Genomic DNA, 27,064 nt, shown 5'->3' on the forward strand with positions numbered 1-27,064 from the left:
TGCCTAATCCTTTCCTCTGAGAAAGTTAAGCTGGCATCTAATGGCTTGCAAAGAAAATTCTGGGGAAGAAATCAATTCATATCACAAAGCTGAACTATACAGAGGTCTTATTTGTAAGAAGTTGGTCACCTTGCTTGTAGGTCTTCCTTGTAAGAATTTGGGGATCTGAAATTCCCAGTCGTAGAGTAGACTAGGATGTTTGGAAGTCTTGATGTGATTTGGTTATAAGCTTCTTTTGTATCAGTTCCATGTATCTTTTTGCTAACACTTTGCTGAGTCAGACCTTGTATGAATAATTACTGGTGAATTGATTTTTTTATTCTTCTTTTAACCTTTATTTTAATTATAAAAGGCAAGACTTAATTCTTTTCACTTGCTTTTTAATTCCTATGACACATTTATTGGAAAGTTAAGGATGAAGGCTTAAATGTGTGTGTGTGTGTGTGTGTGTGTGTGTGTATGTATGTGTGTGTGTGTATGTGTGTATAGTGAGAGAGAAATTATCTTTATTTTTCAAAGTCTGTATTGTATAAAACTTGGAAAGGTAAATCATGTTTTTTCTTATTTATAGGCTGTTGGTATAACTTATGGGAATCTGCAGAAACTTTCTGATAAATCTGCCATGGTCACAAAGTCTTTAGAATACCTTGGTGAAATATTAAAATACATAAAACCTTATTTGGGAAAAAAAATTTCCAGTGCAGGGCTGCAACTGACTTATAGGATGATGGGTATGTATTCCTGACATTATTAAAACTTCCTTGGGTTGAGCCTATAGTATCATGATGGATAGGAATATACTAATACACTGGCTAAATCACTGTTCTCCGTACAATCATGAGAATAATCTGAAAGACAATGATTTAGCTTAAAATAATTCATGTAGGCTTTCCAGTGTATCTCTGTCTTGCCCCACCTTCTTTCAGAACTTTTCTTGTTATGCTTGTGTTAATATTAAAATTAATTATGATCAGTACTGAAAATATGTCAACACCAATTTGCTATCAGTAGTCTGTTGAGAGTCACTCACATTGTGAATACCTGGATAACTAAAATGGACTTTTTTTTAATGCTTATTGTGCTTTGTTAGAATTTAAAATATCAGAAAACCATCACTTTGTTCTATTTTTATGGTCTGCTCTGAATGAAGGAGGTCAGGAAAGAATTTATTACAGTACTAAAGATATTTATGCTTCAAATCTTGTTTCTCACATTACTATGTTTTCTCCTTTCAAAAAGAAATCTTTCTCTGTGCCTGTTCTGTAACAACAGAGTTCATCCTTCTTTAGGAAGTCAGTAATTTGAATACCTTTGTTCACTAAAACCATGTTGCTAACCAAAAATAGGAACTGGATAAAGGGAAATGAGAAGGATTTCCTTAGAAGTTTTTGTACAGAATTTAAGTTTTTTGGGGTTTTTTTATTTCTCTGTGGCCAAAACCTTATATCTGTTCCCTTTGATCTTGTGAACACATGAATAAACCTGATTTGGGCTGTCTGAAACCTTTTATCTTTGTTGTGAAAGATAAAGGAGAATACGAAGATGTGTAAATATGGATGATGTAGAATATAGTGAAAGCTATAGTAGCAATTCAGGCATCTTAATTTTAGAGAAAAATACGTGAGAATTTCTTATAAATTTAACATAGTAAAATGTAAATTAATAAATATTTCAGCACTTAGGCTTATAATTTATTAGTCTCTATTAGATTTTTGCCAAGCTAAATGTATGATTTCTGGATATATTTTTATTTTACAAAATATGTGATAGTCTTATCAGGAACTACAAAATCATATTTGGATTGGTGATACATAGACCTTATAAAGAATTGGGGGCCTTCTTTGTTTTGTTACATGGTTGATTTTTGACTTAGCGGCAGGTGGATCTGTATTGCTTCCTTTCCTCTAGCTCTCAGAGACTGGGAATAGAGTATACTGCTACAGCATTGCCCATTTATTCATTAGAAATTAGGAACAGATAACTTACAGTCTTCTATATGTAAAAGGTTTAGAACAAAATAGAGAAAGAGCAAGTATAAACTTTTGAGAGGTCAAACTTGTTTTAAGTGTGTGGGGTTGGGATCTCCTATCCACTTGAGGGAAAGAGGGTTAACCACTGAAGCTCTGTGCTTTATTTACCTTGTCAGTTCCCAATGGGGGATACCTCTGCTGTTCACTTGCAAGGCTGCTAGCGAAAGGCACAAAATGTTGATAAAATCACACTTCAGAGTAAGGCATCTGGGGTCTTAACTGTAGCTCCATAATTTCTGAGAAAGCAGGATTGAGCCATCAGTAATATCTTCAACTTTCCTCCTCTTTACATCATTTTTTTGGTTTTTCTCATTCTTTATATCTCTTACTTTTCTGTTTCCATGCCTTGCCTTTTGATCATCCTTCTCTCGCTGTCGTTCTTCCCTTTCCTTTTGTCTTTGTAACTGAAATTCGACCCATGACCCTTCAGTGCCCAGCCTAGATGTCCCACCTTTCCCACTCTCCCAAGTAGACTTGATGTCCCTGACTGAGGTTCATCTGTCCTTCTCTTATGATATTTTTCATAGCTTACCATTTATTGTAATTATTTGTGTACTCAGCATGTCTCTGCAAAGTTTTAAAGTTACTCATGGTAATGGCCATATCTTTTGAACTTTTTATTCCCATTGTCATGTTGTATTTTGAACAAATAAGAACATTTACTGAGTATGTATCAGGCATTGGATTGAGAATCGGGGATACATCAGTTAAAGAGCTTCTCCATTGTAGGACATGGCATATACTAGATAAATATTTCTGGAATTTACTAGTTTTATAAACGTAACTAATAGTGCATAATGTATTTTTTAATGTTTCTAAATGACCAAAGTTACTTTCTAATTATAAATACATTTTTAAAATATATATTGTAATGATCCCAATCCTTTTTTTTTTTGAAGGTATACTATATACCTGGAGTAGAAAATAAGCAAATACATAAGAACTCTTGTAGTGCTGCTCTCTTTCGATTGTGGGAGTATGTTCCTCACAGTTTTTCTATATTTTCAGCTTCATCAGTAAATAAGTAATATGTTTAGAGCCAGGAAGAAGACTTAGTTTACAAAGCTACTCTATTTAAACCTTTCCCAAAGTGTTTTACTTTAAAATTGCTTTCTCTTTGCAATTTTTTTTTTTACTTGAATGGGCACTTTAATAAAGAAGATGTATAAGTGGACAATAAGAACATGTGAAATTATTAAACATCATTAGTTATTTTATAAATGCAATTCTTTGCACTTTTAATACCATACACACTCAAATATTCTTTGCTGAAGCTTAAAAAGGTAGGGGTCTGAAAATAGCAGTAAAACAAATGTATCACCTCTGCCTTCTATGAACTCATAAAACTTAAGGTCTTCAGCACAGTGGTTTAACCATTGCAGAAGATGAAGTACAAGGGTAGATGATGCATTTTTGGTTGGAAGGTCCTTGCTCTTTATAAGTTAATACCTGCGTGACACCTAAGAATGATATGAATCATTTCAAGTGTCAGTGGTGATGGCAGTTCCCCTTACGGGTATATTAATGTTCGTTAGAATGTGAGTTCTTCTTACATTGCTGTCATTCCCAAGTTTTTCACCTACTAGAAAAATGAGGAGCAAGCCAGCGTTATTTAAAATATTGCTAAGTGAGCATTGTGTTTCTTTATGATTGATTATTGTATTTCCTGTTACAACAGAAGATTAATGTTGCTGTTTGTTGTTCTTAGAAGTGATTATTGGTTGGGTTATTTTTTAAACATCAATATACTCTTCTCTAAGCATATTTTTGTTTTCCTTCAAAGCTTGAATTTTAAACTTTTTGTTCTATGGAAATGACTTTGAATTTTATCATCTTTTTTGCTTTCTAAGATGGGGTAAAATGTGAAAGTTTATGCAGTACATACACCACTGTGCTTTTTGGGCAAGCACGTAATGATCTTTTAAATTTGTTTTTTCAGTAAAGGAGACCTCAATAGCAGTGATATGATCTAATGGGAATTATACAGACATATCTGGGAGATATCGTGGGTTTGGTTCCAGACCACTGCAATATCGCAATAAAGCAAGTGACATGAAATTTTTGGTTTCCCAGTGCATATAAAAGTTGTGTTTACACTATACTGTAGTCTAAGTGGTCAATGACATTATGTCTAAAAACACAATGTACCTACCTTAATTAAAAAATACTTTATTCCTAAAAAGATGCTAACCATCATCTGAACCTTTAGTGAGTCATAATCTTTTTGCTGGTGGAAAGTCTTTTAAAAAGCAATATCTTCAAAGCTTGATAAAGTGAAGTGCAGTAAAACGAGGTATGCCTGTATATCTGCCCTTAATTACTTTATTCAACAAAGGGTGCTAATTTGTTAAGCTTTACTATCCTCAAAGGTAGCAATTGACAGGCTCCCAGCATTAAGGAAAACAGAATATATTTCATGTAGTAAAGAAGTCTATTTCTCTTCTTTCAGAATCAAAATTTAAACTCACTGTTTATATTAAACAATTGCAAGTTATAAAAACTGAAGCTCAAGGAGGTTAAGTGATTGCTTCCAGGTGTTACAGCTAATTCTTCTTTCCTAATTTAGCAATTAATTTAGTTATACCTCTTCTCATTGCAAACTGAGTTGAGACAGCCTATAAAATCATCTATAAGATAAAAAAATAAATAAATAAGGATATCAACAAAATAATGTGGGGTAGCATGATGAAGCCCAGGGAAAAGTGAATATTCACGTAAAAGCATAATGTCTGATCTTATAGTGTTCTTAAAGTTGGATTGTAAATTTCCCTCTGAGTTTCCTTGTGGCCAAAGCCAAAGGATCTAATTAATTGCAGCATTCAACGTATATAGTCACGTAATGTATGACCAAATCACGCTGTGTATGAGGGTATATGTATTAAATGCTGGTTGCTCAGGAAATGCATGTTTTTCTTGGCCCAGAACTCAGAGAGAAATTTGTCTCTTTCATGAAATAATATGACTTGACCTAGGTGTTTTGACTCCTAATACATGTTTCTTCCTATTACATACTTTAACCTGGTCCTATGTGCTTTAAATATACATTTTTTTAGTGGAATGACAAATTTTCTGGTTAGAAGATAACCTTCACTGCTGTCACTGCTCTTCTTTATTAGGAATTCTTGTTAAATCATGGGCACAGATCTTTGCCACCTCTAAAGCCCAAAAATTACTGTTCCGGATCATAGATTGTTTACTGCTGCCACATACAGTGTTACAGCAAGAGAAGGAGCTTCCTGCACCTGTGTTAACTGCAATTCAGAAGAGTCTTCCTTTGTATCTCCAGGTACAGTAAGTGTGGCTGCTTAACAGTAAAAAAAAAAACTGAAACTTTACCTTAAAACAGTTTACTAACTGCAGATTTAAAATCCATACGTTGTAATCCCAGTGTATGTATGTGCGTGTGGCGCTTCCATTGAACAAGTTTTAAATTCCTTTTGTGTTTGTCTCTGAAAACAAAGATGGAAAAGGCAAAATCTCCACCCTCAAGAAGCTTAAATTTGAGAGAGGAGGCTGACCAGCATAGACATTTACAGCAGTGTGCTCTATGTTTCCTTTCGAGACCTCAGCTGTCTGTCAGCCAGACTGGACTGAGGAGATGTGAGAGAAGACGGTGGAAAGAATGTTACGTGTAAAAGAGCAGGGTGGGTAGGAGTTGGAGGCCTATTCCTGTCAGAGGGAACAGCATGTAAAGGGCAAGAACTTTAAGAAAATAGGACACACTGGGGAAAAGCAAATAATTCTGTCGTGGCTGGAGACTCATACAGGAGGAGCCACATAATGGAGGGCTTTATATGCCTGCTAAGAAGTTTGGACTTGTTCTTCTGCGTGGGGACTGATGATGGATTTTGAGCAGAGAAGTGGGAGTGACATATCATATTTACATTTTAGATAGATGATTCTGGTGGCAACATCTAAGGTAGCTGGTGTGGAGGTTAGACTGGAGATTTGGGAGGTGGTGAGTAGTTCGTTATCTGAAGGTTTTGAACTAAGGCAGTGGGTAGAGAGCTCACACAGCAGATTTCAGAAACACTTAGGGCTCCGATCAAAAAGATTTGCTGAGTGAGTGTTGTGGGGCAACAGAAAGAAGGAGAATACTTCCTAGATTCCAGAGTGACTGCTTCTGTAGATAGTTGGTACTACTAACTGAAGTGGGAGATTCTGGAGATATAGGGATGAGGGTAAGAATTGATTTCTGAACAGCTATGCTTTGAGGTGCTGTAGACTGTCTAGGTAACGATGTCCAGTAGGCACTTAGAAATATTGATCTATCATTCAGGGGAAAGGAAGGAGTTGGAGGTGTGCTTTGTTGTTCATTAGTGTCTGATCCTGATGATAAGTGCCTCTTAATTTGGGGCCCAGCAAGGAAAGCTGAGGAGGAAGGGGAGAATGGATTTTGATTCGGCAATAAGCAGTCTGTTCCACAGATGGATATTTTTAAAGAGATGTTTTACCATTTCTAAGAAATTTTAAGTTGGCTCTTTAATTTTGTTCATGATAGCATTTAAAACAAAGTTTAGTGTCTCTGCTAGTAGGAAGATAAAGCACTGCCAATCCCACGGGGGGAAGATGGGTGGAGAGGAGCTGTGGGTAGCAGGAGAGTCTGGGGTGCTTATTCCGTGTGGCCCTCTTAAACCAAAATAATACGCTAAATAAGAATTCTTATAAACTTCCTAAGTGGTAAATTGAAATTTTGATGAATCCTCCATTTGGGAGAATTGATTTGGAGCTATAGCTTTAATTTCTTAAAGGTACCCAGCTCTCCTCTTCAGAATTTTCAAAATGTATCCATTTATTACTTCATCTTCTGATTTAATGTGCTTTTCGCTTAAACAAAGCATTGAAGAAACAGGATAGAGGAGTAGTCCATTGTTTTTTTTTTTTCAATTGTTGGTTAATTGCTAGTGTTTTAACAGCCCTATGCTATTTTTCATTACAAATAAACTTTCAAAATTTCTTATTAGGTAAGTATCCGTTTATAGCTAAAAAGGAGACACAAACATTTCTAATTATTTCTTTGGGTAAACACATTGTGAATCACAAAGTACCAAATAATAAATGAACTTTTAGAACATAATTTATTGTTGTTTGGTGATTATCTGTATTTAGTAATATGCAATATTTAGTAACATTGGCAAAAATCTTTCTGTTTCTTAGGATGTTGGTTTAATTGTTTGTCAGTATCAGATACTGTAATCCATATGGAAGTATTTTGTTAGCTTCTATACAGATGGAAGGAATTAAATCAGCAGAGAGGCAATAAGACATTGTGAGTTCTGTGTGACCTTGATTAGACTCAACTTCTCTAAACCTCAGTTTCCCCAGCTGTAAAATTGAAGATACAGTAGTACTAAGTCAATGGTTTTTTGAGAAATTTAAATGAAATAATGAATATAAAGCACATGGCACACTGCCTGACATAAAAAAAACCTATGGAAATAAATTGTCATTGTTCTGAGTCTTTTTTAATTTTATCACTTTTCGTAAAATGGAAGATTTTTAGCATAAATTTTTTAGTCTTATTCAGACAAATGACCAGTATCCTACATTGAAAAACTGACCTAAAATATATTTTATAACTTTAGAAAACCACATATATATAGTTGATAAGCATGGGTGATCAAGTTTTCTGAGGATGAGAGAAGAAGGAAGCTTCCTTTGTCTTCCTACACTTCTCCCCTGCTTCCGTTGGGTATGCCCCAAAGACACGCATGTTTGGTTAGATACCACAGCTTGGTGTTACCCCAGCTCAGCAACTCCCTGAGCTTCATGTAAACTTTATCTATTGATGATGGGCAGTATCCTTGTTGATTGTGGTGAATTACGAATTCTGACATGAATATTAATGCTGGGGACTAAATTAATAATTTCCTAAATATTTTTTTTAACTTTACCTTTTAGTATTTCTTTTTTTTTTCTCTTGTAGGGCATGTGTATCGTGTGTTGTCAGTCTCAAAATCCAAATGCCTATTTGAATCAATTGCTAGGGAATGTTATTGAGCAGTATGTTGGGCGGTTTCTTCCAGCTTCCCCACATGTTTCAGATCTCGGACAACATCCTGTTTTGTTGGCATTGAGAAACTCGGCCACTGTTCCATTGATGTCAACTCTAAAGAAATGCATTGTACAAGTCATAAGGTACATCCAAATATTAAAAATAAGTGGTATTTATAATTTATTATTCCTTATTAAAAGGTAACAGAGCATCTCAAAAGTATTTGCAACCCTTAGGATACTGGTAGTTTAGAAATTTTTTTTTTTCTGAGAAGTATTATCTAAGAATTTACTAAAATGATTTCTGCTCATGGTAGCCTAAGACAATGCTCTTTAAATGGCTTGTTTTCTCTACGTAGCTATTATTTTCCTTACATATGTCCTAAAGATATATATACATTTTTTAGTTTTTATCAAACAGTAATTGTGTTTTGTACTGTACAAAATACAGTAATTATGTTTTATAAAAGATAATAACTAAATGAAAAGATGAATGCTGATACAAAAAAGGAAGCAATATGAAGTCTCATTTTGTTAGTCTACTCTGTCTTAATAACTTAATTTTATTATTGGGCAGACAAATAAATGAAACTTCTTAGGTTTTCTACTAAACTCCATACGTTTTAACTACAGCATTAGAAGATTCAGTAACAGAAATTATCCTTTCTTTATCTTCATTAAGTATTTAGCTTCATATGAAATTAGTTTTTAAACTTTAAGATGCTATGGTGATACATACTTTTCTTATCAGTATTTTTTTCTGTGTTTTTAATCACCTGATAGTTTTAATGACTTGATGTTTTCCATCACCTCTCATTACAGAATTCCATGTCTAAGATCTATTCTCCCTTCTAACTGTTTTTGTGTGATCCTAGTGTTCTGTTACTCAGGTTTGGAAGCTTTGTATTTTTTGTTCTCTCTCCTTTCCCATCATTTGGCAAATGATTGTTTCCTTCTCTTCTTTTCACATCTCTCTTCCCTTGTCACATTATACCTAGACTATTGCCAGAGTCTCCTAACTACTATCACTATCTCTAGTCTTTTCTTCCAGTTCACCCTATACAATGCCTCCAGATTACTTTTCCTAAAATACTGTTCCATTACGACACTCTCCTGCCCCTACACCTTCATTTGCTCTTTTTTTGCCTGTGGAATAAATTCATACTTCTTAGCACTCCGTGATCTGTCACTTAACTTTTCCAAATATACTACATATGGCATCAAATACAAACCCTAATGAGATTGGCTTAGTTATTGGCTCTCCAAAATGCTCTACATTTCCCTACATCACAGCTTTTTCATTAAAATGCCATCCCTCTGGGCTAAATTCTGCCTAGACTTTGTAAGACCTACACGTAATATCTCAGTACCATGATGCGTTCTTCCTTCTTCTGAAGTCATATCCTCTGTACAATTCAATTTGCAGAATTGTAATATTTTTGCCTGAATTCCCAACAAGATTGTAATATTCTACCACAGTGTTTGAGACATTGTATAAGTAATTTTAGTACAAACCAAATGACAAGTGCTGAAGTGTAATTAAATCCTTAAGGTCATGAAACTGTTTTAAAGCCCAGTGTTTAGGATCCTAGCTGCTTTAGTGGACTTTCCTGTTTACCAGTGGAAGCATTTTTCTCATAATTTCCGGTTCAAGACCCAAAAATGTAACAGCTCCTTTTTCTTTTTTGTGAATACTCAGAGAAGAAATAGAGATTACCTCCCTTGCCTTTCTCCATCCCGTGCTTCTCTACGCCTACAGTTCTCCGTCTTAGTTAGGGCTCCTTCCTCTGAATTCCTGAGAATTCTGGGCTTATCTTTCAAAGCACCTGTCACACTATATGATGATAGTCTTTTTTTTTTCCTTTGGTCCAACTTTTTCACTGGACAGTGAGCCCCTTGCTTTCAGAGACCATATTTTACTTTACTTTCTTGTTCTTGGACTGGTACCTGGCATACCATAGGTACTCAATAAATGTTTGTTCTAGGTGTTAGGAATTCAGCAGTGAACAAAAAAAGACAAAACCCTTGCCCTCAAAGAATAAATGAATCTGCTAATGTGTAATATTTGTTGGAAGTCACTGTATGGAGTAGAAATAATGAGGAAGACATAGTTCATAGCCTTAAGGAGTTTATAATGAATAAACAGTGATTTCTGTGCTTCATTTTGACAAATTATTATTGCTTTGCAAGTATATATGGGTATATAGCTTAGATTTAGCTGTATTTGACAATTTTTCATATTATCCTGACTTTTTAGAAATTGAGCAATTCCCGCTTTCATTTATTCACTTAACAAATGTACACTGAAAACTTGTTGTGAACCAAGACCTGTTCTAAGAGGTAGAGATACAAAAATGAGTCAGATAAATTATCTTTATGATCTCTATTCAGTTCTAATGCTAAAATTTGTCCTGCTTTGAGAGACGATATTAATCCTAAATTACCTCTCTGATTCTTTTACTTCCTGAGGGAAGGAAAGAAGTAAAGCTGGAATGGGAAGCTAATTCCCAGAACAGTCCTTGATTTGGAAAAATAAGACCCCTCCCAAATCCCTAAATAAATAAATGTGAAGAGCGATTTCTTTATGCAAATTTTACATTAGAGAAAATGTTGCATTGTTGAGGAGCTGATAAAGGAGATCAGGCTTACACTAGAAAGGAAAAAAACAAATCAACAATTAGATTTTCATGTGGATTTTGATTAAGTTCATTTTAAGACACGATTGCTTTAAATTTAGTTCCTGTCTGTATTCTGCTTTGGCCCCTATGGCATACCAAAAGGATGTGCAGTCAGTGTTTCTAAAATCTTATGTTCGAAGATAGCATGGTAAAATATGGATAATTTTTTTAAAATGTGCTTTATTAATTTGAGGGGTGAAATTTGCCATTATCTTTTAAGTGGATGACATTTGATTCTGCTGTAGTGAAACTTTAAACAGAAGAAAAAACAAAATTGTGTTTATTTTCAGGAAATCCTACTTTGAGTTTAAAGGGTCCTTGCTCCCTCCTCGCTTAGCATCCATTCTGGCCTTCATCCTCCAACTCTTCAAAGAAACTAACATTGACGTTTCTGAGGTTGAACTACTCCTCCCTGGCATCTTAAAATGCTTGGTGTTGGTCAGTGAACCTCAAGGTTAGTTTGAGTTTGTGTTTGTTACACCTTTTCTGTTCACAAATTAAGAAAGTACTCTTTCCTATCAGTTCAAGTGATAGTTACAAAAGTATATCAGTTTGTGTATGTTGTTTAGTGTAAATCAAATTTAGTTTGGCTAAAGAACAAACTCCAGCCAATAGCTGAGGTTGTTCATGATAAAATGGTTAAAAACTGACATATTTCAGTCTAGTTTAGTTTAGTTTAGTTTTTTCTACAAGGCAAATAATTTATTTAAGGGCTACTTCCTCTGATTAGATTTGTTAACCTCTTAAAGAATATTTGTTCAATCTGACTCCAGTATTAAATGCAACTTGTTAAATATCAAGTAGTGAGGGGTCAGTGTACTTTCTTCTATTCAGGTTTCTGCTAGAATATCTAAGCTGATTTCTTGGGCAAACCTGTATGGATCGTTTGATCCTACTCCTTTTGTTTTCAGTCTCATCAGCCTTATTGCCAGTGATCTCTTTAAAATATCATTTATTTGATCCCCACTGTGAGTAGCATGTTTTAATAAGCTTATTGGGAATATGCAGAATAGTAGCCGTGGTTCTATCCTGAAGGAGTTTTTAATGTAAATGGGATGCTGTGTATGTGTGTGTTTGTTGTTCTAATGTGATTGTTCAGGGAAAGGCTTCTCAAATGCTTCTACCTGAGTGCTTCTAACTGCTGTGATAAGTGAGGACGTGTGTATCCTGAAGAATCTGAGGGCAGCGCCCAGAGTGGTGGCTGAAAACTCAAACAGCTCTTTGAAATGTTCTGTTTTATCTCAAAAACTTATGCATATTTTGTTTTAATCCATATTTATTTTAATATTTAAAATATTCCTGTCTGCTCCCAAGCTTGGTTTTGTGAAAAATGTTGTGTTATATTAATATAGAATGCCCTTACTTAATAGTTACATCCCTTCACTGAAGAATACCCGGATGGACCCCAGACTCTTCTTTAGAAATTTTGCCCTCATTGAAAACGTAGGCATACTTTTAATTTCAGTGAAAGCGTGTTGTACTGTACAATACAAAATTTGTTGAGATAGAGCAGACAGTATAAAATTTTAGCTAACTTCTTTGTTTCAGTGGTAGTAATATTTCTCATGAAGGAGACCAGGGTTTGGAAGGTAAATTTTGCTGCTCATATCTAGCTAGTGAGTACATCACATGTTTAACGTAAATGGAATACACAATTCTCCATCTCCACATTGCTGTCTTCATAAGCTGAAGGAGAAATAATAAGCACAGATATGTGTGCTTAGTTCAGAGAAAATTCTCTCTGACTCTGCTTATAGTCTCAGTATTTAAAAGGACAATTTGTATAAGCATAGAAAGTTAGTGTTACTAAATGACTCAACAAGTCCACTCTGGGGTACATACCCAAGAGTATTTTAAACATACGCCCAAAAACCTGTACGTAAGAGTTTGAGGAGTTCCACTTCTGGCATGACAACTTAAGGAGCTCTGCTGACCTGCTCCCCAGCAAAACTGTTGAAAATTATTTAAAAGAAGGTATTTAAATTTTCTGGAAATGATCCTATGGGTATACAGCAAATGGAGAAACATTTATTTAAGAAAATCTGCAAAAACTTGGTAAGAATGGCAAGAGTCTGTGGTATTTGAACCACTCCCTCCTTCTTCTCCTCCCAAGCCCGGTAAGATAGAAACTCTACTCCTGACTGGTAAATCCAAGAACATAGGGCTCACTCTCTCCCTAGCTCCCAGTAGGAGAGCTATCATCCTGTGAGAGGCAGGATATCAGCATTTCTCATCCTGCCCCCAAGCTACCCAATGCCAAGGTTGTGTTCCAGGCAAGTGTGGCTGAGAAGTGGGGGCTTCATTCTTCTGCTCAGCCCCAACTCGTGCGATGGATGCAGTGCATTGAGCACGACACCACTGAGAATACTGGGGTGCCAGTCATCCTTGTCACAACTTAGAGGTGGGGGTACCATGCCAAGAGAAGCAAGCTAGAGGATCTGAGGCTGCTGCCCCTCCTTCCACAAGCATTGAGCTCCTAAAGTGGATGTGTCACTCAAAAGTAGTGGCCACCATTGTCCCTGTCCCCAGCACTAGATCCACGCCTCTGAGGTTTTGCCTGGTGGAGAGGCAAGGGAGGAGAAGCAGGCCGTAGAACAGAAAACTCTGAATCTCTCGCTAAGGAACTGACCTTATTTGCAACAGAGTGTGAAAAAGTTCAAGCCTAAGAGTGCTGTCAAAAACACTTGAAAGCAGCCAGAGAAAAATGGCTCATCACTTTACAGGGAACCTCTGTAAGTTCAACAGCTGACTTCTCAGCAGAATCAATGGAGGCCAGAAGGCAGTGGGATAACACTAAGAGTGATCAAAGGAAAAAACTGTCACCAAGAATCCTATGCTGCTTTTCAAAAATGAACATGAAATAAAGACATTCCCAGATAAAAACTAAGAGAATTTTTACTAGCAGAACTGCCCTATAAAAAAGGAAGTTGTGGGGCCAGCCCGGTGGCACAAGTGGTTAAGTGCCTGTGCTCCGCTGCAGCAGCCCGGGGTTCGCTGGTTCGGATCCCAGGTGTGCACCAACGCACCGCTTGTCAAACCATGCTGTGGCGGTGTCCCATATAAAGTAGAGGAAGATGGGCATGGATGTTAGCCCAGGGCCAGTCTTCCTCAGCCAAAAAAGAGGAGGATTGGCAGGTGTTAGCTCAGGGCCGATCTTCCTCACCAAAAAAAAAAAAAAAAAAACGGAAGTTCTTCAGAATAAAAGTTAAGTGACCCCAGACAGGAAAAACAAAAAACACCAGTAAAAGTAATTATGTAGTTATAAAAGACGGCATAAAGGTGTGTTTCTTCACCTTATTCTCTTAACTTATTTAAAAATCAGTTGTATAAAATGATATGTGTGTACTGTGTTGTTGGGCCTATAACATAGAAATGTAATATATGTACCAGTAATAGTACAAAGGTAGTGGGAGCAAAGCTGAGTTGAGCTAAAGAAATGACTCCAGATGATAACTCAAGTACATAGGAACAAATGAAGAGAACAAGAAATGATAAATAAGAAGGTTAATATAACAAAAGCTAAAATTTATACTTGCTCTTCTTTCTCTTCTCCTTTAGCTTCTTTGAAAGATATAAAATATAAAAAAGTAGCTATGTATTGTTGGGTTTGTAACATCTGTAGATGTAATATGTATAACGATAATACCAAAAAAAGGGAGGAGGGAATGGAGTAATGAATATGAGAGTAATTTCTATATTTCACTGGAAGTAAATTCATATAAATCTGCAGCTCTGATAAGTTAAGATGTACATGGTAAGCCTAGAGCAACTACTAAGGAAATAATTCAAAACTAATGAAAAATCATCAAATAAATCAAAATGCTATATTTTAAAATAATCACAATGTGAAAAGAAAGCAGTAGAGGAGATGAGAGGAACAAAACCACAAGACATTTAGTAAACAGAAAGTAAAATGACTATTGTAAATCCAGCTGTATTAGTGGTAACATTAATTGTGAAAGGATCGAGCAATCCAATCAAAAGGCAGAGATTATCAGATTTTTGAAAAAAGATCTAACTATATTCTATCTGCAGGAAACACTGTAGATTCAAAGGTTGAAAGTAAAAGGATGGGAAAAGATACATCATGCAAACCAAAAGCACAGAAAACTGGAGTGGCTATATAAATATCAGACAAAATAGATGTTAGGCCAAAAAATGTTACTACAAATAGAGACATTTTATAATGGTAAGAAGGTCAATCCATCAGGAAGATTTAACAGTTATCAACATATGTGCACCTAACAACAGAACACCAAAATACAGGAAGCAAAAACAGAAAAACGAAGGGAGGACTAGTTCAACAGTGGTAGTTGGAGGATTTTGGTTTTCCACTTCAACATGTAAAGAGATTCAAAGTCATGACTCTCACCCTTACAACGAGAAAAAATCTGAACAAACTGAAAAACAACTCTTAGATGCATCAGAACTGAGCAGACAACAATTTGTCAAATTCAGTTGAAATATTTCTACCAGTATCAGCTCCAGCAGCAGGCTTCCAAGCTTGCCAGTCTGGTCAGCTGTAATTCTCTGTATCTACTTCTCTCTTTAGTTTTAATCTCATAGATAGCTTTTGGTTCTAAATAATAAGAGCAACAGTGTATTTGGTGGTTATACCTTATGGATAAGTGAAATGAATGACAGCAATGTTATAAGGATGGGGGAAAGGAATTGGGAATGCTCTGTTCAAAAGTACCTGCACTACCCATGAAGGAATGTAGTGTTATTTGAAAGTGGACTTGGATTAGTTGTAAATATACACTACAAACTCTGGCTTAACCACTAAAAATAAATTTTAAAAAGAAGTATATTTAATGTGCTAAGAGAGGAGAGAAAATAGAATCATATAAAACGCTCAATTAAAACCTTCAGAGAAGGCCGAAAAAGAGTAGAAGATTAAGAAAAAAAGAACAAGAGCAATGAATGGACAAGTTACATATATGGTAGATATTAATCCAACTATATCAATAATCTCTTTAAATGTGAATGGTGTATATAAACCAATTAGATGACAGAAATTGACAGAATGGATTAAAAAACAAGGCCCAACTATATGTTGTCTACAAGAAACCCACTTTAAATATAAAAACACAGATAGATTAAAAGTAAAGGGATGGAGAAATACATAGAATTCTAACACAATTCAAAATAAAGCTGTAGTAGCTATTTGATTTCAGACAAAGCAGACTTCAAAACAAGTAGAATTATCTAGAATAAAGAAGGGCATTGCATAATGACACACTGGGAATAGATGAGAACTGCTTCAATCTGATGAAGGACATCTATGAAAATCCTACAGTTAAGATCATACTTAATAGTGAAAAATTAGATGCTTTCCCCCTAAGATGAGAAACAAGACAAGGATGTCCACTCTTGCCACTTCTGTCCGACATTGTACTAGAAGTTCTAGTCAGGGAAAGAAAAAGAAATAAAAGGCATCTAGATTAAAAAGGCAGAAATAAAATCATCCCTATCTGCAGATGATATGATCTTGTTTATAGAATATCCTAAAGACTCCACTAAAAAACTATTGGAACTTAAACAAGTTCAGCAAGGTTGCAGGACACAAAATCAAGATACAAAAATCAGTTTTGCTTCTGTCTACTTTCAGTGAACAATCTGAAAATGAAATTAAGAAAACAATTCTGTTATAATAGCATCAAAAAAACAAACTAGGAATAAATCTAAAAAAGAGAAATACAAATTTATAATCTGAAAACTGCCAAACGTTGGAAGAAATCAGAGAATATCTAAATAAATGGAAAAATATCCAATTTTCATGGATTGGAAGAGTTAATATTGTTAAGGTGTTGGTACTCCCTAAATTGATCTGCAGTTTCAGTGCAACTCCTACCAGAATCCCAGCAGATTTCTTTGTAGAAATTGACAAGCTGATTCTACAATTCATATGGAATTGCAAGGGACCCAGAATAGCAGAACAGTCTTGAAAAAGAAGAACAAAGTTGGAAGACCTACACTTTCCAATTTGAAAACTTAGTGCAAAGCAACAATAATCAAGACGTGTGCTACTGGCATAAAAATAGACATATAGATCAATGGAATAGAATTGAGAGTCCAGAAATAAATGGATGTGTTTATGGTCGGTCAACTGACGTTTTTTGACAAGGGTGCCAAGATAATTCCCCAGGGTGGAAAATAGTTTTTTCAACAAATTGTGCTAGGTCAAATGGATAGCCACGTGCAAAAGAAGGAACTTGTACCTTTACTTCATACCATGTACAAAAATTAACCCAGGGCTAGCCCCGTGGCTTAGTGGTTAAGTGCGCGTGCTCCGCTGCTGGCGGCCCGGGTTTGGATCCCGGGCGCACACCGACGCACCACTTCTCCGGCCATGGTGAGGCCACGTCCCACATACAGCAACTAGAAGGATGTGCAGCTATGACATACAACTATCTACTGGGGCTTTGTGGGGGAAAAATTAAAAAAAAAAAAAGTCTGCATCTTTAAAAAAAAAAAAAAATTAACCCAAAATGGATCATAGACCTGAATGTCAGAGCTAAAACTATAAAACTCTTAGAAGAAAGCATGGGAATAAGTCTTCATGACCTTGGTTTTAGCAATGAATTTTTAGATATGACACCAAAAGCACACGCCACAAAAGAGAGATAAATTGGACCTAATCAAAATTTAAAACTTTGATGCCTCAAAGGGCACTATCAGGAAAGTGAAAAGACAACCCATAGAATGGCGAGGAAAATATTTGCAAATCATTTATATGATAAGGAACTTTTATCTAGGATACATAAAGGTTATAACTCAATAATAAAAAGACAACAAAAAATAGACACAGGGTTTGAATAGACATTTCTCCAAAGAATATAAACAAATGGCTAATAAGCACCTGAAAAGGTGCTCAGCGTCATTAGGCATCAGGGAAATGCACATCAAAACCACAGTGAGATGCCACTTCATACTCACTAGGTTGGCTCTAATGAAAAAGTCAGATAATAAGTTTTGGTGAGAACATGGAGAAATCAGAACCCTCACTTACTGCTGTTGAGAATGTAAAATGGTGTAGTAACTTGGGAAAACAGTCTGGTAGTTCCTCACATGGGTAAACAGGGTTACCATGTGACCTAGCAATGCCACTCCTCGGTAAATACCCAAGATTAATGAAAACATATGTCCGCACAGAAACTTGTTCATTAGTGTTTACAGCAATATTCATAATAGCCAAAAGATAGACTACCCATCAACTGATGAATGGATTTTTATAATGTGATATATCCATACAATGGAGTATTATTTGGCTGTAAGAAAGAATGAAGTACTGCTATATGCTACAACATGGATGAACCTTGAAAACATTATTCTAAGTGAAAGAAGCCAGTTAAAAAAGACCACATATTATATAATTCCATTTATATGAAATATCTAGAGTAGTTAAATCTGTAGAGACAGAAAGTAGATTAGTGGTTGCTTAGGGAGTATCAGAGGATAGGGAGTGATAGCTAAAGGGCTTGGGGTTTCTTTTCAAGGTAAAACATATTCTAAAATTGACTGTGGTGGTGGTTGCACAACTCTGTGAATATACTAAAAACCATTGAATTGTACTTGCTAAATGGGTAAATTGTATAGTATGTGAATTATATGACAATAAAGCTGTTATTGTAAAAAAAACTTAAAAGATTACTAAGTTTAAAAAAAGCTCAGTTTAAAGAAATAAAGATGGCAAATATATTTTGAAAACCCTGTACACTAATATCCATAGCAGCATTATTCTTAATAGCCAAAAAATGGAAACTCAAATATCCATCAACTAATGAATGGATAAACAATATGGAGTATATCCATACCATGGAATATTGTTTGATCATCAAAAGCAATGAAGTGCCGCTACGTTCTACAACCTGTATGAACTAAGTAAAAAGAAGGCAGTCACAGAAGACCACGTGTTGTATGATTCCTTTTACGTGAAATTTCCAAGAGAGTCAAATCCATAGACATAGAAAGTAAATTAGTGGTTGCTAGGGGCTAGAAGAGGAAGAAAATGGGAAATGAATGCTAATGGGTATAAGGTTTTATTGGAAGGTGCTGAAAATTGTTGTGAAATTAGATAGTGGTGATGGCTTCACAACTCTGTGAATATACTAAAACCAATGAATTGTACTAAAACCAATGAATTGTACACTTTAGGAGGTTGGTTTTTAATATGTGAATTATACCTCAATAAAGCTGTTATTTTAAAAAAATGCGTACTATTAATACTAACAATAGAATAGTACTACTAATAATAGAACAAATTATACTGGTTCTAGAATTGTATCTAATATGAGAAGTTATTTGCTCAATAAAGACAAGGTGCTATCTTCTTTATCTACTATCCTCAAGCCATGGAAAACATTACTACTTAATATTAATTAATTTATGTTCATGTGTATCATATATTTTGTGCTCCTGTTTTAATTGATTACAATTTCTCAAATTTTTCTGATTCTTAGTGAAAGCACTTTTTTCCCCAGCTACTTATGTTTAATGGGCCAAAAACAACATAACAAAAATTTAGTAGCATTTGGAACATGTTGAATTTTCTATATATTTTTTTTTATTGAAGTAACATTGGTTTATAACATTATATAAATTTCAGGAGTACATCATTATATTTCAACTTCTGTATGGACTACATTGTGTTCACTAGCAAAAGTCTAATTACTATCAATCACCATACAAATGTCCTGTTTTTTCCCCTTTTGCCTTCCCCCACCCCCCCTTCCCCTCTGGTAACCACTAATCTATTCTCTATGTCTATGTGTGTGTTTGTTGTTGTTGTTTTATCTTCCACATATGAGTTTAATCATTCGGTATTTGTCTTTCTCATTCTGACTTATTTTGCTTAGCATACTGCCCTCAAGGTCCATCCTGCTGTCGCAAATGGCAAGATTTCATCTTTTTTATGGCTGAGTAGTATTCCATTGTATATATATACCACATCTTTTTTATCCATTTATCTATTGATGGGCACTTAGGTTGTTTCCAAGTCTTGGCTATTGTGACTAATGCTGCAATGAACATAGGGGTACATATTCTACATTCTTTGTTGGTATTTCTTTTTTTCATTTTTGTGTACAAGTGCACAATTTTAAAGGATTTGGCTAACTACTTAAAGAATACAAATGTTCTTTTTGTCATTTTGCTGTCTTAAAAGGAAGACAGCATTGCAAAGTTGATATATGTATATTTTTGACTAATTTTAAATGAAGGTAAATTGTTGGTGGTTTCTAATTTGCTATGTAAATATTTGTTATCACAAATAGTTGATATATATATATATTTGAGTGATTTTAAGTGAAGGTAAATTGTTGGTGGTTTCTAATTGGCTACATATATATTTGTTAGTGAGTTGGAAGAATATGCTTATGAATTTTAAAAACAGTCTGCTTGTCTGTAAATCAGCTGAATTATTAAAGGCTGTCTTTGTCAGTATGTAACAGTGCTTGCAGGATTAGGATAGTGTAGTGTTTTTGAATATGAGCTCTTTTCTAAGAGAAAGACTTAACATGTATTTTTTCAGTTATAAGGTTGTAAAATATAGACTCCTAAGCTTTTTATATTTTCTTAAGAAAATTAGAAGATTGGAAGATATACTTTAGAACAAAACAAAAACTCCCAACTATTTCGTTTTGAAAAAAAAAGTATGTACATACTTTAAGACAGTGACATATTTTTCTAAATCAAGTGTGTTCATAAAAATTAGGATCCAGATGGTCAATTCAGACACAGTGTGTAATGCTGTAATTTTTCCTCCTAGTTAAAAGGCTGGCCACAGAGAACCTGCAGTACATGGTAAAAGCCTGCCGAGTGGGGTCAGGAGGAGAAGCTGCCGCCCAGCTGACTGCTGTGTTTAGGTAACTGGAAACTATGCCAACTGGCAGGGAGACTATTGCCAGCCATTTGACAGCCAACATGTTTTTTAAATAACTAATTATCCAAAACATAATGTGTTACTACTTGTTTATAGTATTTCAATTATTGTATTTTTGGCAGTAGTTTTGTTGCATTGTGTTGTTTTATTAAAAAATAAAAGTGCCAGGGAGAAAGATAAGTGAGCTGACTTAAAATTATCTGAGAATTGAATAAGGAACACTCTTGCATGGATTTAAGAGGAAAAAGTGGGAAACGTGAGTCATGATGACAGGTGCACAGTCCTCCAGAGCTGCCTAATGTGTCACTCAGGATCCAGTATAGAATATATCACTGGCCTTCTTACTTGCTTTAGATCCTGTAGACCCAGAAAGCTTCATTGTATTTCATTTGTGAAGCATAGACTTTGTGGGAGATCTTGTATTCATTGGTAAGAATAACAACGCAACTTGAGGAGCGTTTTCTGTTTTGGTTTTTTTTCCTGCTTTGCCTTCTTTAGAGTCTTGTGCTTTCTCTTAGAGCAGTAAAATATTGCTTTCTCACAGTTTCCACCAGGTCACCTTTATTCTGCGTATCTCGCTACCTTAGCACTACCATGATAAATAATTCACATCCATTTTCTTCATTCTGTGTTGGATCTTTGAATCCTCAGTTTCTTTTCTCATCACATAATTGGCACTTGTCAAGTGTTTACAGTTTCTTAAATTGTGATCACTTGAAATAAATAGTGGATTTGTGAAACCCTAAGAGGGGAGAAAAGATTTTATATCAATTAGGGAGAAAAGATTTTATATCAACAAAGGTTGCATGTTTATTATGTACGATTTATTAAGCTAAGTGGCTTTTATTTTGTTGGGGGCGAGACTGGAAATTTTAAGGTTAAAATATATAATTCTTATTTATAAAGGCCTCCTCTGTGTCTAAAATCTCTTGTTCTGTTAAGGAATATAAAAATACGTTATGAATAACTTGCTTTCCTCAAAAAAATATTTTTGGGTTTATCTAAAGATATGAAGAACTGAAAAACATCTAGGAAACTAGACTCGTTTTTTCCTTAGTCTTTTGCGCATCATTACTACCCAGATTTCGACATGTAGGGTATAGAGAAGAAGTCCCTGGGATTAGATTTTTCTCCTATTCTCTCTCCGGGGATTACAACTTTTCCCGCTTCCTCGCAGTGCCATCACTCTGGTCATGGCTCACACTGAAATAAGCCATTTCTGTCCTTTATTTTTAAGTATTATAAATCGTTTTCATATGGCATCTAGATTCTTAAGGTAATCCTACATGAAATGGTTACAGCTGATTGCCATATAGATACTAACCCAAGGAATTGCCCTAGAAGTAATCTTAAGTAACTTGATATACTTTCAGGCATTTTATCCAGGATTATGGTATGAGATATGATTATCAGATTTACAGCATTTTAGAAACAGTAGCAGCATTGGACCAGCAGGTTGTTATCCACTTGATTTCTACCCTCACTCAATCTCTGAAGGATTCAGAGCGGAAATGGGGCCTTGGCAGAAATATAGCACAAAGGTATGTTTGATAATTTGCATTCGTCCTTTTGGGTGTAATGATTATAAAATCTAGAATCACTTTCTAGAAATGGCTTATTTTCCTATTCCCCCAAATTTGGAGTATGTTCTTTTGAGTTGAAAAATGTTTCAATACTGATTCACATATGTTCACATATTGTTCTTTTCAAACTCACCATCTTAGAAAGCTGTATATTTCACCACTGCTGCTATTACTCAAAACACATGCAGTGTTCCTCGTTGGAAAGTGGACTTAGGAACCTCAGGTGTTTTTGTATAAAATCCATGGGGCAAATCAGCCCTTTTGAAGAATGCCTGAGTTACTGAATCAACTGTATCATGTGTACCAGTGAATAAGATGAGTGATCCAATTAGATAATATGGTTTTGGGTCAAAAATAGATAATAAGGCTTTTTTTTCTTATAGGCTTACAACCCAACTGAAGATAGTGCTGGACTATTTAGAGTAATCAAACATTGTGGGAATAAGCCGATAGTTCCTAAAGAAATGGTTTTAGGAGGGGTCAGTAGTCATACTGTAATTCATATGTCCCAAAGTTTATTAAAGAAGCAAACCACTAATAATGGAAAAGGTAATAAAGAGATCTGCGCTCTTTTCTTTTTTCTTAAACAGGGAAGCCTATAGCAAACTTCTCTCTCACCTGGGACAAGTGGGACAGGATGAGATGCAGAGACTGGGAAATGACGACACCTGATATCTGTTCGTCTTCTCTATTAATTATAACTATCTAAAGCCACTGGGCACCATTCTGACTTCTACTTTAGATTAATTTTGTAGTGTTCTGTTGAAAACGCTTTTTAGGATGTTTTCCTTACATACTTGTAAGTATAAAGTATATAAAAAAGGAAATAAGGAAATAAATAAGGAAATAAAAGTTAATTATGTTATAGGATCTTTCGAACTTGGCAAAACTGCATTCTATTCTGAAGAGATTTTAAACTAAATTAAAGAAACTTTTCTAACTGGAAGTGTTATCTGTGTGTGACTATTTAAGCAGGTTTGTATTGGTTGATCCATGGACTTTTTACTGTAATGTGACTTCTTGCCTTATGAGTGATTTGTTTATGCTTGTTTTTGTTTTTTGCAAGTTATGTTTTAATATGATACTTTTTCAAATTACCTGACTGCCCTATGCTGGTTTTTTTGGAGGGGGAATCAGGAGATGGGACTGTATATTCATTATCCTTTTTATACCACGTGTGAGGCAAGTTAATAAAACCCTTACAAAGCACACTTAACTCTGTGAGGAATGAGACTGAGTTTGACTAAATGATTTATACACATAATATATAAAACATTTTTTAAACTTAAGCCAACAGTGTTGATGCTTAGGTTCCAACTGCTGCCAGATGTTTTTCTGTACTCATCCTTTCTTTTGGGGTTGTCATTAAAAGACCTATCAAGAGGAAGGTGAACAAGAGCCTTTAAGAAAAGAGAATAAATAATAATATTCTGGAAAATCAATTACAAATTAACAGAAGAGGTCTGAGAAGTCAGCTGATTTTTATCCTTGCTCTTCAATCAGAGCCTCTTATAACTTAGCATCTTGTATGTTCACAGGGCACCAGTTTAGTTTCTTTTAGTGGATGTTGTCTCTCAACCTGTTAACTATCTCATTCAGATTTATTTTACCAGTTGGGCTCTTATCCTTGACTCCTTTTTGTGGTGAGCATGATTTGGTAAAAAGAACTCCAGTCCTAGAGTTGGGAACCCACCTGGGTCTCAAACCCAGCTCTGTTTTGTGACCTTGAGCAAGTTACTTAACCTTTCTGAGGCTCAGTTTCTTCATGGAGAAAGAAGAAGAAGGAGAATCCTTTTTCTATTTCACAATGTTCTTGTAAGAATCAATGGGATAATGTTTGTGAAAATATTTGGTGACCTGTGTTCTGTTTGGAGGTGTACGGACATGATTACTGTATTATTCAGGCACAGTAGAGGTAAAGAGTACCTCTCAGTTTTGTTCTTCTTTCTCTAATGATGGGTCCTAGACAAATGATCACACTTTTTTCCAATGTTTTCTTACATGTCATGTCGGCTAACTTTGAAATAATTTATCATTTTCTTCTTGGGACTCTAATCTTTATCATGGTTCTACTATTCCTTCAAGAAAACATTTCAACACTTGTCTGGCTCAAGGAGTGTCTTTAAAAATGAAATGCATTGCAATCAGCACGCTATAGTTAATAGCTCTCTCCTAATTGTAACCTGTGAAGTCTAAAGAAGTATCTGTTGTTTTCATGACATACAGATGGTCTATTTTCCCCCCCAAATCAACTGTCATTACATCACAAATAGAATGAATAAAAGCCTGTTTAAGGTTACTTAATAGAGTTCATAGCAATGAATTTCTTTTCATTATGATTTGTTAACTAATAATGTATTACTTTGCAAGTTTAAGCAGTTCAAGTTTTATCTATTTAAGGTGATGTCTTTAAAGTGGTCATTTATGTATATATTCTTTTTTTATTTTCCAAGGGAGAAACATGTCTTTGAGAATCTTGCTCCTTAGAGTATAAAACTTTTAAGGGGTAAGAAGAGCTGCTGCTGAGTCATGCATTAGGGTCTACATCTGCAGATGCTGAGAGTAACAAAAGTTTGTACTTAAAAAATGAGTAACAGCAAAAAGTCTGTAATGATACATGTGTATGTATGTATATATATTTATGTTTTTATTTATGTCTAAGTAAAATTTTAAAGAAGCTGTTTTTTTAATTGAAGAAAAAAGAAAATTTATGACTCAGTTCCTTTTCTTGAAAATCTGCGCTGACCCTTCATTTAGTCTCGTCTTTTTCCATTCCCAGACTTAGAGTTATACCTACTTCCTTACTATTCATTTTCCCCTAAATACCCTGTAATCTCTGAGGCCGCTGCTTCTACCATTGTAACGCAATTTCTTTTGGTGAAATCTGAGAGTATATATACGTTCTCATTTCTCCTGTTCTTTGGCCTCTCTGTGACACTTGCATTTCGCTTTATCTTCTCATCCCTTCCTCAGTGCTACTGCTCCTTCCTCCCTATACTGTACTTTGAGAGAACTGTCAAGTCCTTCTTTCTTGTCCCCAGTGATAAGATCTGGCCCTTCACCTGCTCTGTCTCAACATTCTTCTAGTAGTGAACTAATAACACTAGCTCATAATTTGCTCTCTCAAATCTATTTCTAGTGCTAATTTCTCTCTTAATCTCTCTAGTTGGATCCTTCTGAAATCACAAGGCAACATGTCAAGCTGTCCTTGTCACCTTCTATTCCAGTCTAGCTCCTGCCTTTATTTTCTACCCAGGGAATACACCATTTTCCCAGGTTACTTAGCCTTGAAACTTCAGGGGCATCTTGGATTCTTCATTGTTCCTCACTTTCAGTCGGTCACCAGTACAGGCTCTTGCTGTTATTTCCTTTTGACATCCTATGCCTCCGAACTGTTTTCTCTATTGGGCACTGTAATCTCCTTCTTTCGTCCTTGTCTCTGGTCTCCTTTCCTGCAGTTTATCCCTCACACAGTTCTGACATTAGTGTTCCTAAAATACTACTTTTCTTGTGTTACTTTTCTGCTCAAGGACGTCCAGTGACTTCCCATTTTTCTTAAGCTCATATTGAAACCCTTCAGTCAGGAGACTGTTTGCCATCTGACTCCACCTTTTCTTTCCAAACTTAGCTCAAGCAGACCAGACTGTCTTAGCTGCTCTCTCTGAATGCTATGTTCATTCTACACTCAGCCTCATTCAGTTTGCCAGCTTAGAATACCACCCTTTCTATAAAAACCTAACCTTAAGACACTTAAGTAGGAAGAAAATTAAAATATACATATTGGATACATGAGTATTCTAGTCAATAATTTCTGTAAAATACCAGATGGAGTGTAAATGAGATGTTGAAGGACAACAGGGTGATGAAAGGACTTTATTAGACATTCAGATTTGGTTATGATTTAAATTTTAATTTAACATTTAATTAGGTTTCCATGGGGGAGAAAAAAACGTGGAGTATTGTCTCTGTACAAAAATCATTATGTACTGAGTTCATTTGTATTAGAAGAGTTTCATAGTTTAAAACTTTTATATCTTTACCCATCCATAGCATATTTTCTTTTCTTCTTAAGCATATTTGACTTCTTCTACCTGAGCATCTATGTAAAAAAATAATTATTTGTGGGTTGTTAGATTATGTGTGTGTGTTCATGACCCATTATTACTATTATTTTCTTCCATGCTTCATCACAAATTTTTGAAGCTACTTAGTTCTTAAAGAATGACATGGACCCATTTTCATGTACTTTCATAGAACCTTTGACGGTTTTTATTTTTACTTCCCCTTTATTAAGATTATATGTTATATAGAAATTTGACAAGCCTCTGCAGTTGGGAAAAGCCTGTAGGAAACCTACCTTCCCTAGATCCCACATGTTGAGATGGCACTCGTGTTTCAAAGATAAGGGGTAGATATCATGGAAACCACCAAAAGCTGTGTTATCTGTGTTAAAGCACTGTTTTTTGATTGACAGACTTTTACATAAACCTTACACTTTCCAAAAACTGGTCTCCTGCCTATTCCTCCTAGGGTTAAAAATATTGCCTTGTCAATCAAGTGTATGGTAGGCCAATATAAATAATATGCTTTGGTTAAAACAGTGGTTTGGGAAGCTAGCAAAGTAACATATTCTTTTACATATTTAATAAGATATGAGATTTGTATTTTGATTCTGTTAGAAACTGTATTGATAAGGTTACCAAAATCAATACCAAATGATTGGAACTGACTAATTTCTGCTTATTAAAAATGTTTTTGGTGTGCTGATAATTATTTTATTGCATTTGTGAATTGTGCTTTTAGAAAAAATCTGGCATTCTTATTTTATATGCAAATTTATAAGTTATTTGTGCATATAATAATGATATATAATAAAAAATGTATGTGTGTAACATA

At 35.1% G+C, this 27,064-nt stretch overlaps 1 protein-coding gene across 2 annotated transcripts in view; it reads left to right on the forward strand.

The window, feature by feature from the left end:
* The window catches only part of MMS22L (MMS22 like, DNA repair protein), a 132,806-nt gene extending 105,742 nt beyond the window's left edge, over positions 1-27,064 (forward strand). For both annotated transcript variants that reach the window (XM_058566596.1, XM_058566597.1), the window contains exons 19-25: positions 572-731; positions 5,147-5,316; positions 7,957-8,168; positions 10,993-11,156; positions 20,472-20,568; positions 21,959-22,126; positions 22,759-27,064. In XM_058566596.1, coding sequence (XP_058422579.1) covers positions 572-731; positions 5,147-5,316; positions 7,957-8,168; positions 10,993-11,156; positions 20,472-20,568; positions 21,959-22,126; positions 22,759-22,840 — 1,053 coding nt within the window. In that variant the 3' untranslated portion in view covers positions 22,841-27,064. The remainder of the gene's footprint in view (positions 1-571; positions 732-5,146; positions 5,317-7,956; positions 8,169-10,992; positions 11,157-20,471; positions 20,569-21,958; positions 22,127-22,758) is intronic.

The sequence above is a fragment of the Diceros bicornis genome, chromosome 23 (assembly GCF_020826845.1).
Source record: "Diceros bicornis minor isolate mBicDic1 chromosome 23, mDicBic1.mat.cur, whole genome shotgun sequence".
NCBI lineage: Eukaryota > Metazoa > Chordata > Mammalia > Perissodactyla > Rhinocerotidae > Diceros > Diceros bicornis.